General features: G+C 48.7%; 1 protein-coding gene across 1 annotated transcript in view; it reads right to left on the reverse strand.

Moving 5' to 3' along the window:
* Positions 1–15,395: 15,395 nt before the first annotated feature.
* Positions 15,396–20,474, reverse strand: part of ASTN2 (astrotactin 2) — a 301,533-nt gene continuing 296,454 nt past the window's right edge. The window contains exon 13 of the mRNA XM_044439906.1: positions 15,396–16,274. Coding sequence (XP_044295841.1) covers positions 16,037–16,274 — 238 coding nt within the window. The 3' untranslated portion in view covers positions 15,396–16,036. The remainder of the gene's footprint in view (positions 16,275–20,474) is intronic.

Below are 20,474 nucleotides of genomic sequence, written 5' to 3' on the forward strand. Positions count from 1 at the left end.
CCACAGCGAACTGAAATACGGGGGGGGGGGGGCGGGGGGGAGATGGAGGAAGGAGGAGGTTAGTATATTAAACATACCTTACTAGCAAGAACAAGCAAAACAGCAAATGGTTGAATCCAAGAAGACTTTTTTAGAGTCAAGGAGAGAGAAGAAGCAGGTGTCACACAGGTCTACCATCGCCGTGTTCAAACCATGTGCGATTCAGTTTTGCATTTGTACGTCTTTTGGTTCCGTTTTGCTTTTTTGTATCCAGATTAAGGCAAGAAACAAGCCATATATATAAATATATACCTAATATTTATAGAGAGAAACTAGGGAGAGAGGGAGGGAAGAGAGAACGAGAGTTGGAGAGAGAAAAGTGTGCTGCAGGAAGAGAAAGGAGCTCGGAGTCTTTTCTCTCTTGGAGGTCCACAGCCCCAAATGCTCTTGTGGAAGAGTTTGGCCTTCCTAGCTAGGCCGGGCTTCCCTCGGCGCAGAATGGCGCCAGAACTCGGTTAAGAGGCAGCTTCACCACAGGTGGGCTCCCAGGGAGCCATTTAGGGGTGGGGAAGAGAAGTGCATCTGTCCGTTGGCTTCATGTGTGAGGGAGGGATTGCCCAGGTGTGACTCACCTGTGGCCGTGAGCTGAGAGCTGGAGAGAGTTACGCTGCTAGGCTGGGACAAAGGACTGGAGGCACACTGCACCACCACGAGGAACGGAGGAGGAGGAGGAGAAGAGGAAGACGACGACGAAGGTCAACCAAACCTCCATCTTGCTGCTGCTACTTCTGCTGCTATGCCCCATTTAACTGATTCCCTTACTGTGTCAGAAACAGGGTGCCATTCAACCTCCAAGCAACCAAACAGTCTGCCTTAGATTACTTTACCTACAGCCTGCCTTCCAAACCTCGGGATTTTCCTCCTCATCACAGCGACTGGGGGCAGAGGATGAGTCCACCAATCCTGCCAAAACCCAAATCCCCAATGCACCCAGCGAAACACACACCAACAAACAAACAAACAAACCAGCCCTACTCAGGGACAGGGTTTTCCCAGCAGCTACCCAAGTCTGCTTCCTTCCCTTCAGTGCATCCTTTCTATACCATGTTTAGGATTTCTTTCCGCCCGTCCTGACATTTTTATAATATATTTCTATGTTTTCCCGCAGCAGAAACCAGGCTATAGCTTGTGGGAGCAGGGTGGAGGAAAACGCGGTTTCCCCAGTTGCAAAGACTAGTTGCTATGGACTCAGAAGCTGCAAGGATCAACCTTTATCAGTATTAACTTTCCAGGCAGGATCCTACTCTTGCAAGAGAAGAGGCATTGGGGGCTGCCACATCTCTCTGTCTGGCCTGTTCATCATGCTGGGTCCCTTCTTCCCCCTTTGCCCTTTCCCTGGGCCTCTGGTGCATTTCTTGCTGCTAGAACTGGTCTTCTGCTCACTGCTCAACTCGGGTTCCTTCTCCCTACAAGGACTCTGCCACAGTTCCCCAGGGCAGCTTCGAAATGAAAAGAAAGAGCAAAGGAAAGGAAGCAGGAGACATATTTAGGAATCCCGCAAATGGAGTAGGTGTGCCATTCCACATCCCGTTGCTGGGTTTGCTTGTTTGTTTGTTTGTTGTTCTGAAACAGAACTGATTCCACTCACTGCCGTGTGCTGATGTCAGGATGATGAGAGCAAGCAGACCATGGCCCTGGGTATCAAAGCACCAGATCCCCCTAAGAGAGCCAAATGCAGGGGCTGCTTGAGGACATCCGCGAGTCTAACCTTAAATTGTGTCCTCTCACCCCAAGGGATTCTGGAACCTAGCACTCTGTGTGGAACTGGGAGCAGATCGTCAGCAAGTGCCCTCAGTGAAGCTGAAGTTCCCAAGCGTCCACAGGGGAAGAGATTTATTTATTTATTTAGAAAATTTCTATGCCGCCCCATTCGCCGAAGCCGCGGGGTGGCTCACAAAACATTAAAATATAATACATTAAAAATATAAAACGAATTTACAATATAAAATAAGTCGCCCTGGCCAAAGAATAAAATAAGGAAATAATATTAGCAATTAAAATGACGTTTGAATAAAAAGGTCTTCGCCTGGCACCGAAAAACAAATAACGACGGTGCCAGGCGGACCTCTCTGGGGAGCGCATTCCATAGATTGGGCGCCACCGCAGAGAAAGCCCTCCTCTGAGTACCCACCCTCCTAATTTCCTTCACGGAGGGTTCCTGGAGAAGGGCCTCTCCCGCAGATGGTGGGGAAAAGCGGGTACAAGAAGCTGGAAAACTGCACAAAGCCCCAGTTGTTGTGGTTCCTTTCCTTTTAGGGACTAGCTGCATCCCCTCTGGGTTAGAGCCATGCTTGATGGCATGATGTGTTCTTCCATTCTTACTGTCAGGGAGGGTCAGAAGTGCTTGAGGAATTTTGCCTCAAGTGCCAAAACTTACTTTATTTATATCCCACCTTCAAAGAACCCAACACAGCTTACATCAGCCTCCCTGCTGTTTCCTGACCACCCTTTGGGGTAGACTTGGTTGAGAGTCAGTAACTGGCCCAAAGATGCCTTTTATGGCCGGATGGGACTAGAACCCACCTCTCCTGAGGTCCAGTCCAACATGCCTGCCACAGCTTGGCAGTGGTTAGAGGAACACCGCTTGCTGCTCCACCAATGGCAGCTGAGATCTCTAGGGGACGGTCCATCCATGCTCTTCCCACATCCTGCCACCACCAACTTTGTCCCTGGAACAAGGGCATTATGAATATCAAGGTTCATGAGCCAGATGTTCTCCAGATGTGTTGGAAAACAACTGCGGTGCTGGTTGGAGTTGTGGTCCAACACACCTGTAGACTTCCAGGTTAGGCAAGACTGGCATCCGTGCACGGCAGAGGACTCCTCCCAACGATTTGACCCCTCTTTTCCCTGATATTAATAGACTCAGTTGGTGGCCTGGATTCTCTTGCTCTCCCCGCCTTTTCAAAGATGAGGAGGGTTTCAGCCCCAGAGGATTCATTGGAAGCAGGTCTCAGCTACCTCCATTCTGGTGTCACTTGGTTGTAACTGTCGGTTTGTTCTAGGTTTTACCTGTGTTTTGTTTTTGTCTTTAAAAGAGAGAGAATGAGAGAGAGAGAGAGAGATTGAGAGAGAGAGAAAGAGAGCCATTTGGTGTTGTTGCTTTTCTGTTTTCATCAGAAAGATTGCCAACAAACCTTTCTTGCTGCACTGGATCTCAGTGGCATCTGGAAAACGGGTGGAGGGGATGAATATCTCCTGAGTCTTTGCAGGACAAAATGTATGCAGAGACAAAAGTGCGGTGGAGCAGTGGAATATGAACCATGTTTGCTTTGGGGTGTGCGTGCTTCCTTCAAACAAAGTACCCATTCCCATCAACCAGTGGTGTATGCCTCCCTACTCAGAATCAAGTCCCACTGAGGTTATCAGCTATTCCCTAAAACAGCAAGGGCATTGGCAGTCTTGCAGGCATGAATATCTTGGGAAGTTCCCCAGTGCAAGTCCTACGGAAATTAATGAATGAATGAACTGATGGATTAGAATAGGATAGTTGGAAAGGGCCGAGAAGGTCGTGGGATCCAACCCCCTGTTGTTGCAGGTCCTTGATTCACACCACCCCACTCAGAATAAAATATTGGACTAGGACAGTTGGGAGGGGAGAATAGTCAAGTTGGGAGTGGGAGTGACAGAGTTGGATTGATCACCAAGAGCGCAGTACTCTTCCATTGGTGGAGATGGGGAAACGATCCAATCCATGGTCTTCCTCCTCCCCCTTTGTACTTGGGGCAGTTTGTAGAGTTCCGCCTCGTTCCTTGGTATGTGGTCATTTTGTCTGGGAGTGCAGAAGTGGTAACTTTCCCATCGTGAAAGCATGACGGTCATGCACAGTTTCTGCTTCAGTGCAGGCAGGTTCTCCCCTACACCACCCCTCTCCTGCCACTGCATGACACATTCTCCGACTGTCTACGACAAGATGTTTACCCGTATTCCAACAGCTCTCCAAACTGCACAGCCAAACTTCAAACAACCGAGAGCAGACAAAGAAACAAAGCGAAGCAAAACAAACAAACAAACACAAAGCTGCTAAAACAATCGGCCAGAGGATGGCTCCGGTTCCTGGGGGAACATCAGTGTTTTCTTTTTCATTTCCAGAACGTCTCTCCGTTGTTAATTTTGAGGTGAGGTGGTGTGGCGTGAGTTTGCCAACGGCAGCCCAGACCACACCAGGACTCCCAAGCCCAGTTTCCACCCGTGATGCACCTGCAGATGGTCCACTGGTCCATGGAGAGAGAGATGTGGAGGGTGAGGGATGCCTCATGTTTCCCAGGCCTGCTTCTAGGGCATGACAGGACCTTTCCCTGCCCATAACATGATTCCTGCCCCTAGCACATCCCAGTGGTAGGAGCAGGAATTTCTAGAATTTAAAGAAGTTTCTAGAATCCTTTTCTAGATCCGCCGAGTGCCTCTTGCTCTCCCGGCAGAGCACATGTGGGCGGATTCACTGCTGGTGCTTGCTAGCTAGCAGTGGGTGGATGCAAGGAATTATGGGAACAGCCCCGCAGCTGGCCTCTCAGTGACTTCATGACATCCATATCCGCAAGACCAGCTTATGCAAGGAGTCACATCGCCTAGACGCTCTACCTAACTAGTAGGGGTGGTTATTTGGCGGTAGTGAGAACTCAAGAAGCAAGGAAGCACAAGAAAGCAGGTGGCCATGTGGCACAGTAGTCAGGTTCTCCAGGATGATGGGATCCAAATGCTAAGAATCAGAAGGCACTGTGAAGCTCCTCTGTATTTATTCTTAATGGATGTCCCATGGTAGGAAACAAGATGGAAGCCATTGGCAAATGCATACTGTCAACAGAAGATGAAGACAATGACATCTGGGCACACTCACACACACTTACCACACATACACAAAGTTTCAAGGATGAAGTAAGACAAGCACAGTGCAAAAGCCTTACCAGGAAGTACTCACTGCAGAAGGCATATTAATGTTCTCCCAGAACATAGCCTTCTTCAGCCCCCTCTCTGGCCCATCCTTGAGTATGTACGCCAACCTCACACTCAAGAGCCCATTCCTGGAGCCAAGAGTCACCTCTGATCCCTCCAGTGGATGAGACCCTATGCCTGTAACTTCCATGTGCTTGTGTCAGGACAGAAATGTAGGCAAACACTAATGGAAGACTCTTGCAAGATGGCAGCTCCGGAAGGTACTCATCAAACACTAGCAGAAGATGTGTACAAAGCAGAGAATAGCAGGTTTGAGACTGGTCTACAGCAAGTTGCATCAATTCGTATAGAGTGGGATCCAGTGGCTTTCATCTGTCCCCCCCCGGGCATCCGTGCTCAGTGGTTGGTTGGTTATTTGTGCAACAAAGCCATGAACAAACTCCTACATGGCTCAAGCACTTGCTGGGTTTGCATTCAAGGCCCTTTTGATTCTTGGCACATATGGGTCACCAAACAAGGCAGCGCCCATGTCTACAAGCATTGCATGTGCTAATTTATAGGTGCAGCTACAAATGCAAATTTGAAAGGTGGTTCCATGATCTAAGTAGAACTACTACACCTCGCCCCACAGCGAGGAAGGCTGCGGCTCCATCTCCATGGAGATGCTACTAACCATGGACGGGCGATTCCCAGGGGCCTTAGGATTCTGCATCTTTCACCCAGACTTGGACTCGACCACTCACAGGTAGAGGACCCCTTTAAATAGAGGCTGTTCTCTGTAACACGGGAGACATGTCCTTATGTGGGAAATGGCTGAGCAGATTGTCCAATGGCTAAAAAGTATCATCCCAGGAATGGCTTAGCGGGGCCAACCCCAAGAGGCTCTGCAGTCTGAAGTTCTGCCATCACAGACAAGGGAGTCCTTGAACAAAGTCCACCTCCAGATCCTGATCCCCCCACATCTGAACACCACAATAAGGTCTTGGAGAGGAGAGCAGAACGGCGTAGCTCTGGACCACCAGCACAGGCCGGTTTTGCAATGTCCATGTCTACTGAGAAGCCGGTTAGGTTCCAAGTGCCCCCTCCATCCTGTAGATGCCAGTCTGAGTCCTTGTTATTCAGACCGCTCCTGTAAAGGGAAGCCCGCCACACGGATGCTTGGCATGGGCAGTACTGCTCACCTTTGCGGGTGGGGGATTCTCCACCTTGAGCAGGTAATCCAGGTGAGACAACATACCTCTGAGGGTGCGTACCCATGGATTCAAAATAGCAGGGGGAACTGGGCTGTAGCCCTGGAAGTGGAGTCTTTTTGCCACCACCCCGACACCTGTTGGGTTCGGTGGAGCGCATTCAGCACTCCTCAGGGCTGGATGAAGGCAGCTGCTTCGAGGAGCCAATTCTTACCAGCAACAAACAGAAGGAGAAACAGGAAACAATTTATGGGGTTGACGGTGAGGCGTACCTGGGCCATCCGCCTCTCCAGCTGTTAAGGCTGCTGCTTGCGTCTTTCAGAGCGACAGTGGAGGGGCCGAGCCCGTTTCCCACCCTTTTTACTGCTGACTTCAAAAGAAACGGGAACTCCTGTGCATTGGAGCGCTATGCATAATATGACGTGTGTGCGTGTGTGTGCATGTGCGTATGTGTGTGGCTACACATAGACATTGTAATATTTGCAAATAAAACTGTGATTTCTTCTAGTGAAATATTTATCTGTATCTATATAGTTAGTCCTATTACTAAACATTCCTCCATATCAATATACCGTATTTTATCATGTTATTACCATCATAGATAGGTTGGTTAGATTTATTATAATAGGATTATAACATCTGTTTGGCACTGTGCTCGCAATGTCCGTGCCAACCGATAATCCCCAAAAATGTTATGGGGTTCTTTTCATGAAAGTTCAACTGATCTACTGTATTTAAAAATTAAAAAAGGAGGGAGATAATGAGTGATAAATTAACCGGAAAATGGAGAGACAAAACAAAAACACAGTTTAAACCTTATTTCTGTACCTCACGCCTGTATGTTTGCTGCTCCTGGTTGTTCTTTTGGTTTTGTTTCGTTGCTGTGTTGGTTTGTTTTTAACGAATAATTTAAATCTTCAAGCAATATATAAAGATGTAAATAGTAAAAAAAAGCTTATTTATTAAGATCGTCTTCTTTTTAAAAAATATATTTACACAATTGTCCATCTAATTTATTACTTTTTAGTACGATTCCTTTCTCTACAGTTGCCCTGGTGTTTTCTTTTTCTGGTCAGTTTTTTTTTTTTTTAATGAAGCCATTTTACAGGTCTGGTGTCCATTTCTGTTTCAACACTCCTGCCCCCTCTCCCAGTTTTCAGGTAACTGGTTACAGACATCATACTTCTTAAGAAATAATGTCGGCTACATCAGTATGACCTTCCCATTGTCTATTCCTGTATGTTAAAGTTCTATATTACATAAATATATAATACCTTGTATGCACCAATACTGAGCAGTGTGGTTTTGTATATAGCTGTCCTCTCACAACCTCACGCACCAAGGTGGTCTTTACCTGAAAGAACAGAACTCCAGAAACAATTATATAAGGGTTGCATTAACAGAGTTCTGAGCTGGATGTGGGTCCCTTGTTTATTGTTCCGTTTGCTGAATCTTGGGTGCTCCGGCTGGACTCCCTTTGCTACGCACCAAGATTGGAAGATGGACAAAAGGGACACCACCATTTGCAGATACAAATGTACATTCTGCAATTTGCAGATTGACTCTTTTCAGGAGGAGAAGGGTGGGAGATATTCCTGCATGCTGCCTCAGAGAACATCTTCGTCAGCTTTTCCAGGCATCGTTTGGAAAAAGCTACTTTGTTCACAACACTTAAAGCAATCGTGCCAGCAAAACCAGAGCTTCAGCGGAGAGCGAGAAACTTGGCAATCAGTCTGTAAGTGCATTTGAACTTGAAAGCATGTTTGACTTGTCTGGTTGACGATTTCAAAAAGGGATGCGCTCCATTTCCTTTCCTCCCATCCAATACAGAAAATTCCCAAGAGCTGAACGGGACTGTCAGGGGCAGAACATTTGGGAGCATGTTCAATCATGAGGTTGCCTAAAGGCAGGGACATCTTGATGACCTCAAGGAGAGCCACTGAAGGAGCTCTTTGGTCAGATGAGTGCGATGGGATGGTGACAAGAAAGGGGAAGGAATACCAAGAGCTCACTGGGAGCATGTCATTCTACAAGCCCAAGTTCCAAGCATAATATGGGCATCAATGGCCATCTCCAGTACATGAGAACTTAGTCACATGAGGCTTGATCCCACGGCGTTTCCCAGCTGTTGTCTCCATTTCCTTGGTGGGAGGAAGACAGCCTCCCTTTCCCCTTTTTTTTCCTGCCATGTTTTTTCTCTGTTCTCTTCTGTTTTAGAAACATAGAAACAGAGCGAGTCAGAAGGGGTCTCCCAGGCCATCTAGTCTGACCCCCGGCTCCAGCCGGCTCCGCTCACAACATGCCCACCATGAGGCATTTCCCAGCATTTTAATAGTGAGACAAGGCGATAATACTTCAGTGCCCTCATTCTGAGAAAAGGAAACCACTCTGTCTGAAGGGTCTCAGGGGGAAAGCAAAGTCAACATGACCCCATCCAGGTATCATCAGGGGGAGATATCAGCAAACTTGGAAGAGCAGTAGCGTTTCCAGAAGTACAAAAGAAGGCCCTTCAGGTGAGATGGACAGAGCAGAACAATGCTGAGGCAAAAGGAAAGGCCTAATTGTGCCAGATGTATTCCATGGGGGCAGTCTGAGGATGGAACCTTGTGGAAGATACAGATGCCCACAAACACACGTGGCCATGGCAGGAAGAGGGGTGGGCTCAACAGCCACCCTTGTGTAGACACGCACCTGGGCATTGTCATACAAACTCCCCTCTCCCCCAAATGCAGTAAATCAGTACTTCAGGGATCAGCCATGTCCCTGTTGGAGCACTTCTCTCCCCAGTGCACCCGGAGGGTTCCTTGCCATGGGAATCGGGACTAACCTGACAGGCCAGGGCATTGCTTGGTCTTTCTTGTTCCTTGAGGATGTGCTGTGCAGTTGGTCTCTCTCTTGCAAAATCCCTCTGTTTGGGGAAGGAGGCATCATCCAGGCTTTCATGGTGCACCAAGAAAGAGCGTGGACAGAGCCAATGAGAGCATGAACGAAAGACGAATCGTTGCATTCCAGTGAATCCTGTGGGGCTCACACCAAGGAAGAGTGGAGGAATTGGCTGGCTCAGGGTTGCCTTGTAACACTTTGCTGACAGAATGTGAGAATCTGCCCAACTTGGGCAGCTAAGGCAGCTTTTCTGGTGGGATGGAGAGCAGATGTAAGCAGGCAATGGCAGGGAAGTGAGAAGACCAAAGTCTCCAGGACTCTCTGTCTCCAGCAGCAGGATCCACCCTGAGGACAGAGTCAGAAGCTTCACTGAGGGGAGGGGAGGAGGGGAAGGTTCACCTTGGACTCCACTTTTGACATGGGCAGCTGCTTCTCTGATGACTCTAATAGAAGGCTACTTAGGCTTTATCACCTTCTGTACCCAGTTCAGCCTCCTTACAAAACTTCAGAAGCTCCATTTTCAGTTTGATCAAGAGAAGGAAAGAGGGAATGGACCAGCTCACAACACATGGGCCCCCCATCACACCACTGGTGCATCCCAGTTTGGCCTCTCCTACCATCAGAACAGCAGCATCATTGGAAGTTTCCACAGTAACAAAGAGGAGGCAGATTCTGCCTGCAAATCTGCCACCCAATCAGCTGGCTTGATTCTCTCTTGACTGAGCAACACTTCTGCCACATCCCATGGTCCCCTACAGCATGGTGCCATTGGGCTTTAAGCCATGGAATGAGTCTGTGTTGCTATGTTAAAAAGCATTTTCTACACAAATGTCATGACAATTCCAATTTCAGGAGCAATAAGCCAAGCAACGGATCCCGTGGAATGCATGTGAATTTTAGTGGATTGATTTTGTCTGCTAAAGCATCACACTGACTTTTCTATCAGGCTGGCAGGAAAGGCTTAATGAAGTTTCTCTTGCCAGTGTGGTAGTCTGCATCCCTAGGAGCATGGTTTAAATCCTCAGTGCCTTCTCAAAGAGTCAGGGTTTGTCTCCCAGGCTGTGCCACATTAAATTCTGCAAATTCCAACTGTTTTTTCCATCCCACATTATAGCTCCAGTTCACAGAGGCTGCTGGAAATGAGCTTTGCAGCCACAGACAGGAGAAAGAAATGTCTGGAGAGGAAAAGGGGAAGGGAATCCCTTATATTCACCCCGCCCCCCCCCCCGAATTTCAACACTCAAACTTTCCATCCAGCCACACAGAAGCCTTGGCATCTGAATTTCACAGCTTTTCTAGTGTGAACTCGCGAGAATCAGGGAAATGCTCTAGATCCTAAGGTCAGCCCACCCTCCAAGCAGTTCCTTTCTGAACAGGAGGTGTGGAACGTGCCCCACACCTGGATTGCATGTTCAGTCCCCATGGGCAAAAGGAAGAATTAAGGCTTTGCAAACAATCACACTGCAAGCAACGTGCCGGAAGTCACCTTCTATGGGAGAGCATGCATCGCGCCCCTGGTCTCTGCCTGCTCCCAGTGTCCGTCTAAGGCAGAGGCCAACCCCCCACCCCCACTGCCCACCAGTGGCAGGTCACTGGGACTGAAGTGCAGTACCCTCTTCTGTCTCACGGGGGGGGCACTTCCTAGCTAACCCACTTCATGCTAGGAGGCAGCTTTCTAGCCAGTTACTGTACCTTCTACTTCCTCGACGCTAGCCAGAGTCCTGTGAGATGGCTCCAGCATCAGGAACAGGCTCCTGCCATGGGGCCAAGCCTAGCAGGGACTCACTAAGCAGATGCTCCTGCTCGTTCCCCTCCCTCTAGTGGACCCTGCAAGAGAGCTTGACAGAACAGTGCAAGCAAGACTGCATTTTCCCCTCAGGTTGCTTTTTAATTGCCCCTGGATTGCCCCTTTGACCACTTCTGGTTGTGCTTCTGGTTTCCCTATTCTGTGCTGTTCCCTGGAACTGCAATGCCATTTTCACCCTGCTTTCACCCAAGCCCAGACTTTGTGCTTTGGGGAACAATGGCTCACAGAGGAGAACACTTCTGGCCACAGTCACACTGTTGTAACAACCATGCCAACCACAACATGCAGGCAAAACCTGACCCTGGCTGTCACTTGCTAAGGACCCGTGGTGGACTGTAGAGAAGGCCCACAGAGGAGACCCGGCGGGGTTCTCGGCTAGGCATCGCCAAGGGCACTGGAGAACTGGGGAAGATGGGTTTGTTTTACTCTTGGTGGTGGCAGCTGGTACCACTTTTAACACCACTGTACCAGGCCTTGGTAGACAGGCCGAGAAGTAGAAGGCATTTGTTTTTCCTTGCCTGTCCTTACCTGATGCATTTATTTACACTTAGCTGTTCCATCCATACACTTGGGAGATTTAAACTCTCTTGAGAGGTGTCCCAAGACTGAGCCCGTCCGAGGAAGTGCACTGCCTTCTCATCGAAGTCCTTTTTCCACTAAGGCACCCCGTTTCCTTCCCTTCTTTGTGCTCAAGATCCAGCGGACATAAAAGAACTCAGGAATCCACACAGCTTTGCCCTCTGTGTGTGTGTGTGTGTGTGTGTGTGTGTGTGCGCGCGCGCGCGCGCGCGCGTGAGTGTGTGGGGGGTGAAACTGAGCAGAGCAACCTGAACCTCCGTTTTATATCTGTGGGGGCTTCACACCCATTTCCTGGCTGTTCCCGCACTCATTTCAATGTCTTTTCATCCCAAGGGACCTTTCCCCCTTTACCAAGGGCAAACAATGGTCCCCCTCTGACCCACCCACGACCCTTTTCTTGCAACCTTTCAACCTGGGAGGGACTGTTCCCATTGGCCAAATGGACAGGAGACAAAAGCGAGGGAGTTGGGAGCAAAGGAAGAATGGGGGCGACACAATGGCTGCGTTGCGAGCCTTCCTTTTGCAAGCCGAGGCCTTGCCTTTGTAGAACACCCAGAAGAAGCCATAAAACGGATGCCCTTTCTTGATAAGGGTGGCTCAGCATTTTACTTCCTAGCGGAATAACCCACAGACGGACCTATTTGATGGCCCCACACATGCTTTGGACCCTCCATAACTTCTCAGACCTTATTTACATATGAATGCCTGCCTAGATTTCCCACAGTGTCAGAAAACAGTCCCTGAAATGGAAAAACGAAACAGTAACATCTTGGATAATTAAGAGGTGGCAAGATGCCTGGGTGCTTTCTAGGGCATACCGAAGTGAAACAAGAACGCTGCCACTTATTTTAATCCAAAATCAACCATTAGGCACTACCTGTATTGGGACTGAACAGAATCCTACAAAAGGGCTGCACATGTTTTTCCTAGAATCATAGAATAGTAGACTTGGAAGGGGCCGAGAAGGCCATCCAGTCCAACTCCCTGCTTAGCGCAAGACTCCAAGTACAAGCATTTCTCTCACATGTCTGTCCAGCTGCATCTAGTGTGGGAGAGCCCACCACCTCCCAGTGAAATTGGTTCCATTGTCAAACTGCTCTAACAGTCAGGAAGTTCTTCCTGATGTTCAGCCAGAAGAGCCTTCCTGGAGCTTGACCCCATTATTCCATGCCTCACAGGCTGGGGTGCTGCAATGTTCCCCAGAAGCTCTGGAGAACATCAGCTTGAGAAAAGCAGCTATAGAATCTGAGAATGGCCATGCTGCTGGTGCGGGGCTAGAAGGTTCTTGGTTCTTCTAGGTCAAGTATAAAATGTGGGGCTGGCATTTAACTGTCCACAGAGGGAGGGAGGGAGGGAAGGAGGGAGGGAGGCTGCCAGGGTAGGGCACCTGTGTACATATTCACAGAGGGTTCAGCAGCCTGCCAAGCCTCATGAAAGCCAGAAAGTACAACAGGCCTGACTTCAAAGCCCATGCATAACCTGGTCCAAAAGAAACTTGCTTTCTGGTGGGACCTCTTTTATGTTCACCTTGCCTTTGGTTTGGTGCAGGAGTTGGGCCCCAAGTGCTCCCCTCTGTATGGGCATTTCATCTGGCTTGGATCTAGAGGGCTCAGCCATTTGCACTGGATATGTGCAAGGGAGGGAGAGATGGATAGCTGTAAGGAAGACGCATTTAGAAATTGGCATGTTGCATGGGGACTTGGCTCCTATTTTAGGCTTATGGGGGAAATCTGGGGCAGGGTTAGGGTTAGCAAAACGGAGCTGCTACAGATGCTTCCAAGGCCTGGGAAGTGCTTAGAAGGGGTGGACCCCTTGTGGCCAGAAAAATCTCTGGAAAATGAGGCTCGAGAGCTTCTGCAGCCCACCCTTCTGTGGAGTGTTCATCATTGCAAAGGGGAGGTGAGAGTTGACTCCTTTTCCCATTTCACCAGTATGGGACCAGTATGGGACGTTATATGTGTTGACTTCCAAGGTCTCCTGTCTGTCCATTCCTTCCATACATATCTTCTTGAGGATGCTCAAGAATACTGTGGACCTGGTCATCCCATGAACCAAAGCAGTCCGGAAGATCTTCCTTCTGCTTTATATTGGGGCCTGTTATTTATCCACCCAACCCTGCAGTGGCCATTCAGGAGTTGGGGTTCAGACTGTCTGCCATTCGTCCCATCCCCAGTTTCCACAGATAATGGTGACCCCGTCCCTCTGTCTAGGGCTTGTTTGGGAAAGTGGAAGGCAGGAGAAGGGAAGGACCAAATAGGAGATGGAGCACTTCCAATACAGAAGCCACCACCTTGAGCTTACAAGAGCTGAGCATAGCTGTGAAGGACGCGACACAGTGGAGGGCACGCATTCCTAGGGTCGCCATACATGGTCACTGCTGCATGTGGCCCTCTGACATGATTGCCCCACAGCCACAGCCACAAGGAGAGATGGACTCTTGCATTGCTTCTCCTCATTGGAACCAGACAGCCACTGGTTCCTGCAGCAGGGGAGGGGCAATGCTGGAAAGCTGGGAGTTACCCCTTCCCTCCCTGGAAGCCGCCACTCCTAAAAATGGTTCTCGTGTTACAGCCTTACAAAGCCTTCAGAACTTTTTCAAGTCTTCACACAGAGTGCGTTGCTTATCTCAGCTTATCTCAGTTGGCTGGCCCTCCCCACCAGCTGTCTAAGATTCATGGCCTGGAAGTTCTCTATCATTAGTCCAACAAGCTAGAAAGACGATAGAGTTAGACCTTTTGCTCAGAAACTTAGGGCCAAAACAGAGTCAGGGGAACCATCGCACACAGTCATCCAGTCTCTGTCTAAATACAAACTTGGCTGGAATCAAATTCTAGATGGCCGCTTTAATGGGTATCAGCGCTCAGGCAGGGGGAGGGCAAAACCATTACATTCCTGCCCATTAATAGCATTACTCTGTAACCCATGTCCTTGACCATGCTTGCTCCCCTAGGGTGCAAGTTCAAACCCAGATGAACTCAGGGCTTTTGTGAGAAGATGGAGGGCTTGGGTACATGAGTGACACATCTACTGAGCCCTTTGAAGGAAAGAAGGATGAAAACCATAGACATATGAGGAGCAAGAATGAAATGAAGCCATTTACCAGATGGTTGAACCGCCTCAGTTCTCTGTGGTTGATGGCATCTTCTGGTTCTATTCATCTCTTTCCAGCAGACGCATGGAGAGACCTCACCTCCTGTAGATGCTTGAGTTCCAGGAGGACATCCTTAAACACACCTGTGGGCTGAATATATATCAAAACACGACAAACCTACAGGGGTACTGCTAACCCTGCTTCTGGTTTCCCACAGAGAGGACAGTGTTGCAGGTGTAAGGAATAGAAAGTGATCTGCTCAGCATGGAGTAACAGCTGCCAAAAGGTTTTCTTCAAGGCTGGAATTTCTCATGGCAGCAGATGAGAAGGAAGAATGGAAAAAAACTCAGACCAACTGCCCAGTTCCCAAGTGCCAGCTAGGCCATCAAAGAAAAACTCGTCTGCACTTCAACTCGTCTCACACCACGAGTGGAAACTCTTCCACATAAATGAATTTATGGCTGGCTAATACTCTGTGCCACCCACAACCCATTCCCTGTCTTCTGGTTTTGCTGGCCAGGATGGATCATCAGAGAAGGCAGTTTGTCGCTGCATCACCATGACGTCCAGCTGACAAACGTATCATTTCTCTAAGGTCCTTTCTGCATGACCACCAGCGTGGTGGATTCAGGGCAGAGCCCATGTGCCTTAGAAACCATCATTGCTGCTTGTAAACAGAACCTGGGTTTTAGACAAGCGGTGTATTTTTCTACATTCACACCCACTTTCTCCTTCTCTGCCCATTCCAACTATGTTTCTGCATGGTTTTCCCACCCTTCGAGCCCTGATATCACCAGATCAGTACCACCTTTCCTAGCTCACCGATCCACCAGGGTGGCCAATAAAGAAACCCACACTTTTTGTCTAAGCGGAGGCACTGCCGATTCAAGAAATGCCAGTCAGGCAGAGAAGGTGGAAGTAAATATGAATGTTTTAATGCACAGAACAACCTGTCAGGACCCTGGTAAAAAGGCTGCATGTGCAGCAACACTGTAAACTTGTAGCATTTCGTATTGATCGTTCTCGTAATGGCTTGCTAGCAAAGTCCTTGCGCTTGCCCCATGAATCGCGTGGTATCTACATCCAGAATGGAGCCCTGCTTGAGCTGTAGGTCCTTCTGGCTCCTTGCTTCCCAGACTCATGGCATCGGACACCCACTTCTGGCAGGAGCTCCGTGTGAGTCCCCGGCTCCATCCCCGGAACGGTTGATTTCCACCACTCGTGCCCCCTCCCCACTTTTTTCTCTCCGCCTCTTCCTCTTTGAGCACGCAGTCTAAGTGTTTAGTAAGAAAAAAAAAGGAGAGACCTTTAAAAAATTGAGTAAAATTATGTACTTCCTTTTTAAATAATAATAATTAAAAAAAGAAAACAGATCTGCCCCCAGAAGAGTGATCTTGCTGAGTTCTCCGTTGGCTGCAGTCTGTGGTCGGTTCCAAGTCCTGCGTGATTGCGTGGCTTTCCTTTTGCCCAAATTGCAGGAAGCTACGAGTCCTTGACTCTGCAGAATCGCCGTGCACTTGCCTGCCCTCACCACACCTGCTGGCCAGCCCTCCTTCATCGCCCCTTGGATTCTCCATACATGTTGCGCAGCATAGATACCATTTTTTCTTCGCATGTGATTTTGGTGTCTTTGAGGATGCTGTACCAGACCATGCCAGGTGGCCTGGCTTCCTCGCTGCGACAGAACAGGTAGGGCACGGAGTCCGTGCGGCTCTGGATGTGGGCGCTGCGTAGCAACGTCGAGCAGTGTCCGCTGACTTTTTCTAGCCTCCTCAGAATGAGATGTGCTTTCCTGGAAGGAAAAAGTGGACTGTTTGAGACCTGGGAGCGCAAGGGCGTTGGAGCTGCTGCACAAAAGCCCTTGGGTTTTTGTATAGGATGGGATGGAATGGCCTTCAACAAATAATTAAAGAAGGAGTGTTTCTACTGGTCAACGCTATGCCTCAATACCTTCTCGTAGCTGCCCCAAACTCTTCCTTAATTCCAGTCCAAAATACATGGACCGTTCCATTCTTCTCATTCTTCAGTGGGGTTGGAATATTTCAAGTTCCTCTAAGTTTGCCCCATGACTGTCTGCAAACCTGGGGGTGATTTTAACATCTGGCCTGTTGTCATGGTAGTGATAATAATTCTGTTCCTTGGTGCTCCTGAAAACCATCTTAATATTTTTGCTCACAAGTTAAAGTGAGGAAAGAAAGCGATGCCCTCTGTTTGATTCGGCTTTGCATGCAGCCACACCCCTTTGGCTCTGTGACATCTTCTTGCAGCCAAACAAGAAAAATGGTTCCAGAGTGTGGAAGCACCATGAATGCATGGTGTGTGTGTGTGTCTCGTAGCCCCCAGCCCCAGCCCCAGGACTACTTTTGGGAGAAATAATTTCACTCGAAAATTCAACCCAGCCTTCCTTGGTTTCCACTCAGAGCTTGGCAAAGTCCACACTTCTCTTTGGTCCCCATCATTCTGTGATTGCTCTCTGCTGGCAAGCCATCCCAGTGAGCGGCTAAATGGAGGGTGAGGGTGAAAGACCCCTAGTGCGGCTTTCTGGTGTAAAACTATGTGGTTCTTTTCTTCCCTCATCCTTTTCTGATGGATGGAGGAAGGACAACGTGGCAAGAGAGCTGCTGAGGCCTCACTCCAAGCAAAGGCTTGTGTTCTGAAGGAAAGATACCACGGCCCCCTTTGGCCTTCTTGTTCCTCTCTGTGCTCACGACATCTGCCACTTTGGCATGCATGCACCACTATCTGTGGCCTGCTCTGCACCACTGGTGTTCTCCCAGACCTCCGAAGACAGATGTTATCAAGATGGGGCTGACCTTTTGGTGAGCAAGGAGAAAGAACCCAGTGTTGCAAAGCCAAACTAATGCAAAAAGGGTAGCAAGTCAGCGTCGGGAGAAAGCATGCTGGAATCCCTGCTGATCAAAAGTGGCTGCTTGCTCTCATGGCCTGAAAGCTCCAAGCCCACTGTGTCTTCTCCTCTCCCTTGGGTGCCTCAGGAAACCTCTGGATTTCAGCTATAGAACTTTCCAGCAGTTCCTGGAGGAAGGTAAATGTGAGCTAACAACATGCCAGGAGCAGATCTGTCCATCAGCCAAGCCTAAGCAGAGGGATTATTTGATTAGGGGCGTTCTGTGTGGTTTTGAAGTGCAGGATTATCAGCTAAGATATTTGGGGAGTAAAGCCAGGTTATTTATTGATGCTCATGGAGAATTGTCTCCATGGACCATTACTCCAAGAAAGAATTCTTCACACGTGGAGGACACCAAGCTGAGGTCAAAGAAGTATCTCTCACTGGTCATGTAACAGCTCCATTATCCACAGACGTTCTGGTTCTACCTTGATGCTGCCATGATGTCATGGAAATTCAGATGTGGATTCTTCCCACCCCACCTCTTGGAGAGAACCGTGTCTTTTTGGCATCCTTTTTGGCATTCAGCCATGGCTGAATTGGCCCATGTGGGCTGGGAGAAGCAGCAGCAGCTCCCCTTGGGAGTTAATCTAAAGAGCATGAATTAAAAGGAGGATGAGGCAGAATCAGAATCCACAGAGGCCTTGCTTATGACAAACTCCCCCTCAGCTGAAGACAGATTCTTGGGATTATCCAGGCCAAGCTGCCGGGATGAGTCACTTGTGTGAAAAGGTTAATGAAGTAATGTCTAAAGGTTAGGCTTATCTTGTGCTGACATCTTCCCTTGAGGAAGGCGAGACAAAGAAGTAGGATGGAAGAGAAAGGAAGCTGGGAAGGGGAGTGGAGCAGGCAAAGAGATCAATTAGAAGAGCAGTCAAAGTCATGCCATAAATCAGATGCCGGGTCCTCCCCAAGCTTGGAAGTCGGGGTTTTCCAAACCTGGAGGTGAAACTCAGCCAAATGCTGACCTGACCTACTGTCCCTGACATCTCTATTTAGAAGGACAAGGTCACGCATGACGATGAATCACCCAGTAAGACAGCTGGCATCTCAGTCCTCTCTACAGGGCCACTGAAGGAACCTGATCTTGGCTGTCTGCATGCAAGAAAACCCCATGACAGTAAGGGGCTCGTGGATATGAATACAGGAACCAGTCCTTGGGGGCTGAATGAAGTGAATCCCACTGAAGATGGGGAATGCATGCGTGCCATTCAGCACTGGGGGGTATATGTCTGAGCGTGTGCAGAAGGGCTGCACGGGCATTCGGCAAGTACGGTGTCTACGAACTCAGACTCTACATTTTTAAACACTGAATGCATGAATGGCCTGTTTCAGAAAACTGCTCTAGGAGCCAGAAAGTGCATGTAAGGGTTACATTCTTGTTGCTGAAGTTGGAATTGGCAAAGGATGTAGGATCTTTCTGAAGCAAAGACCATCTACCAACCTGGGGGATAGAGAAAGGCTGCCAGCGGAGGGCTTGGAACGAAAAGGGGGCACTGGACAAGACCGAAGCAGGTGCAGCTGGACTGACAGGTCACCTCTGAGCTCCATCTCTCCCTGTCTACCGAACATCAACCTTCTGCTTGAGATAGCTGATGAGATCTGGGCCTTCTTGCAAACAGCTGTTTGCAGAGGCCCGCGGCTGTCCCTAGAATGGGCCTCCAGAGGACTTTGGCATGATATATTAATGGTGCAAACGCAACGAACGCTCTCGTCACTAAGTTTTATGACCCAACGTTTGCTGCAGATCAGTATTTTCCTTGATAAACAGTTCATGGAAGGGAAAGGAACAGATTCCTGAAAACACCCATGCTCTGCCAATTAAAACTTCCGTAAAAAGCACCCAGAGTGAAGTTTGACAATGGAAGCAAATGGGATCGTGCGCAGGATGAGAAAGATTTTTGGACAGGGTTAAAAGGTGTGCAGGGGAAAAGAGAGATTCTGTCTTGGACGAGTGTGAGCTGCAGGTTGGTGAAAATCTGTGGGCAATAAAGGAGGGTGAAGGTTTTAAAGGAAAAGAGAGGGACTGTGAAAAACCCAACCATGAGTAGTTTTTCTGCGCAGCTCATCATTTCTGCCCATGATAAACACACTCCAACCATCAAAACCATGCCAGGACACCTCGTTTTCTAACCCTAACCCTACCCTGGTGCAGATCCCTAACCCTAATATTGGGCTCCAGTTCCCTGGAACAGAGGGCCATTTTGAAAAAGCCTTCCTAGAGTACCTTTTTCTGCGCAGCTCATCATTTCTGCACATGCTAAACACATTCCAACCATTATAATCATGCCAGGACACCTCGTTTTTCTAACCCTAACCCTACACTGGTGCAGATCCCTAACCCTAATATTGGGCTCCAGTTCCCCGGAACACAGGGCCATTTTGAAAAAGCCTTCTTTGAGTAGCTTTTTCTGCGCAGCTCATCATTTCTACCCATGCTAAACACATTCCAACCATCAAAACCATGCCAGGACACCTCATTTTCCTAACCCTAACCCTACCCTGGTGCACACCCCTAACCCTAATATAGGGGCAAAGCTCCCTGGAACAGAGGGCCATTTTGAAAAAGCCTTCCTAGTGTAGCTTATTCTGCGCAGCTCATCATTTCTACCCATGCTAAAAACATTCCAACCATCAAAATCATGCCAGGACACCTCGTTTTTCTAACCCTAACCCTACCCTGGTGCAGACTCCTAACCCTAATATAGGGCCAAATTTCCCTGGAACAGAGGGCCATTTAGAATAAGACTTCTTTGAGCAGCTTTTTCTGCGCAGCTCATCATTTCTCCCCATGCTAAACACGTTCCAACCATCAAAGTTATGCCAGGACACGCTGTTTTTCTAACCCTAACCCTACCCTGGTGCATATCCCTAACCCTAATATTGGGCTCCAGTTCCTTAGAAAAGAGGGCCATTTTGAAAAAGCCTTCTTTGAGTAGCTTTTTCTGCGCAGCTCATCATTTCTCCCCATGCTAAACACGTCCCAACCCTCAAAATCATGCCAGGACATGTCGTTTTTCTAACCCTAACCCTACCTTGGTGCAGATCCCTAACCCTAATATTGGGCTCCAATTTGTAGCCTTTGTA

The sequence above is a fragment of the Varanus komodoensis genome, unplaced genomic scaffold (genome assembly GCF_004798865.1).
Source record: "Varanus komodoensis strain SLA01 unplaced genomic scaffold, ASM479886v1 scaffold36, whole genome shotgun sequence".
NCBI classification, from domain to species: Eukaryota; Metazoa; Chordata; class Lepidosauria; order Squamata; family Varanidae; genus Varanus; species Varanus komodoensis.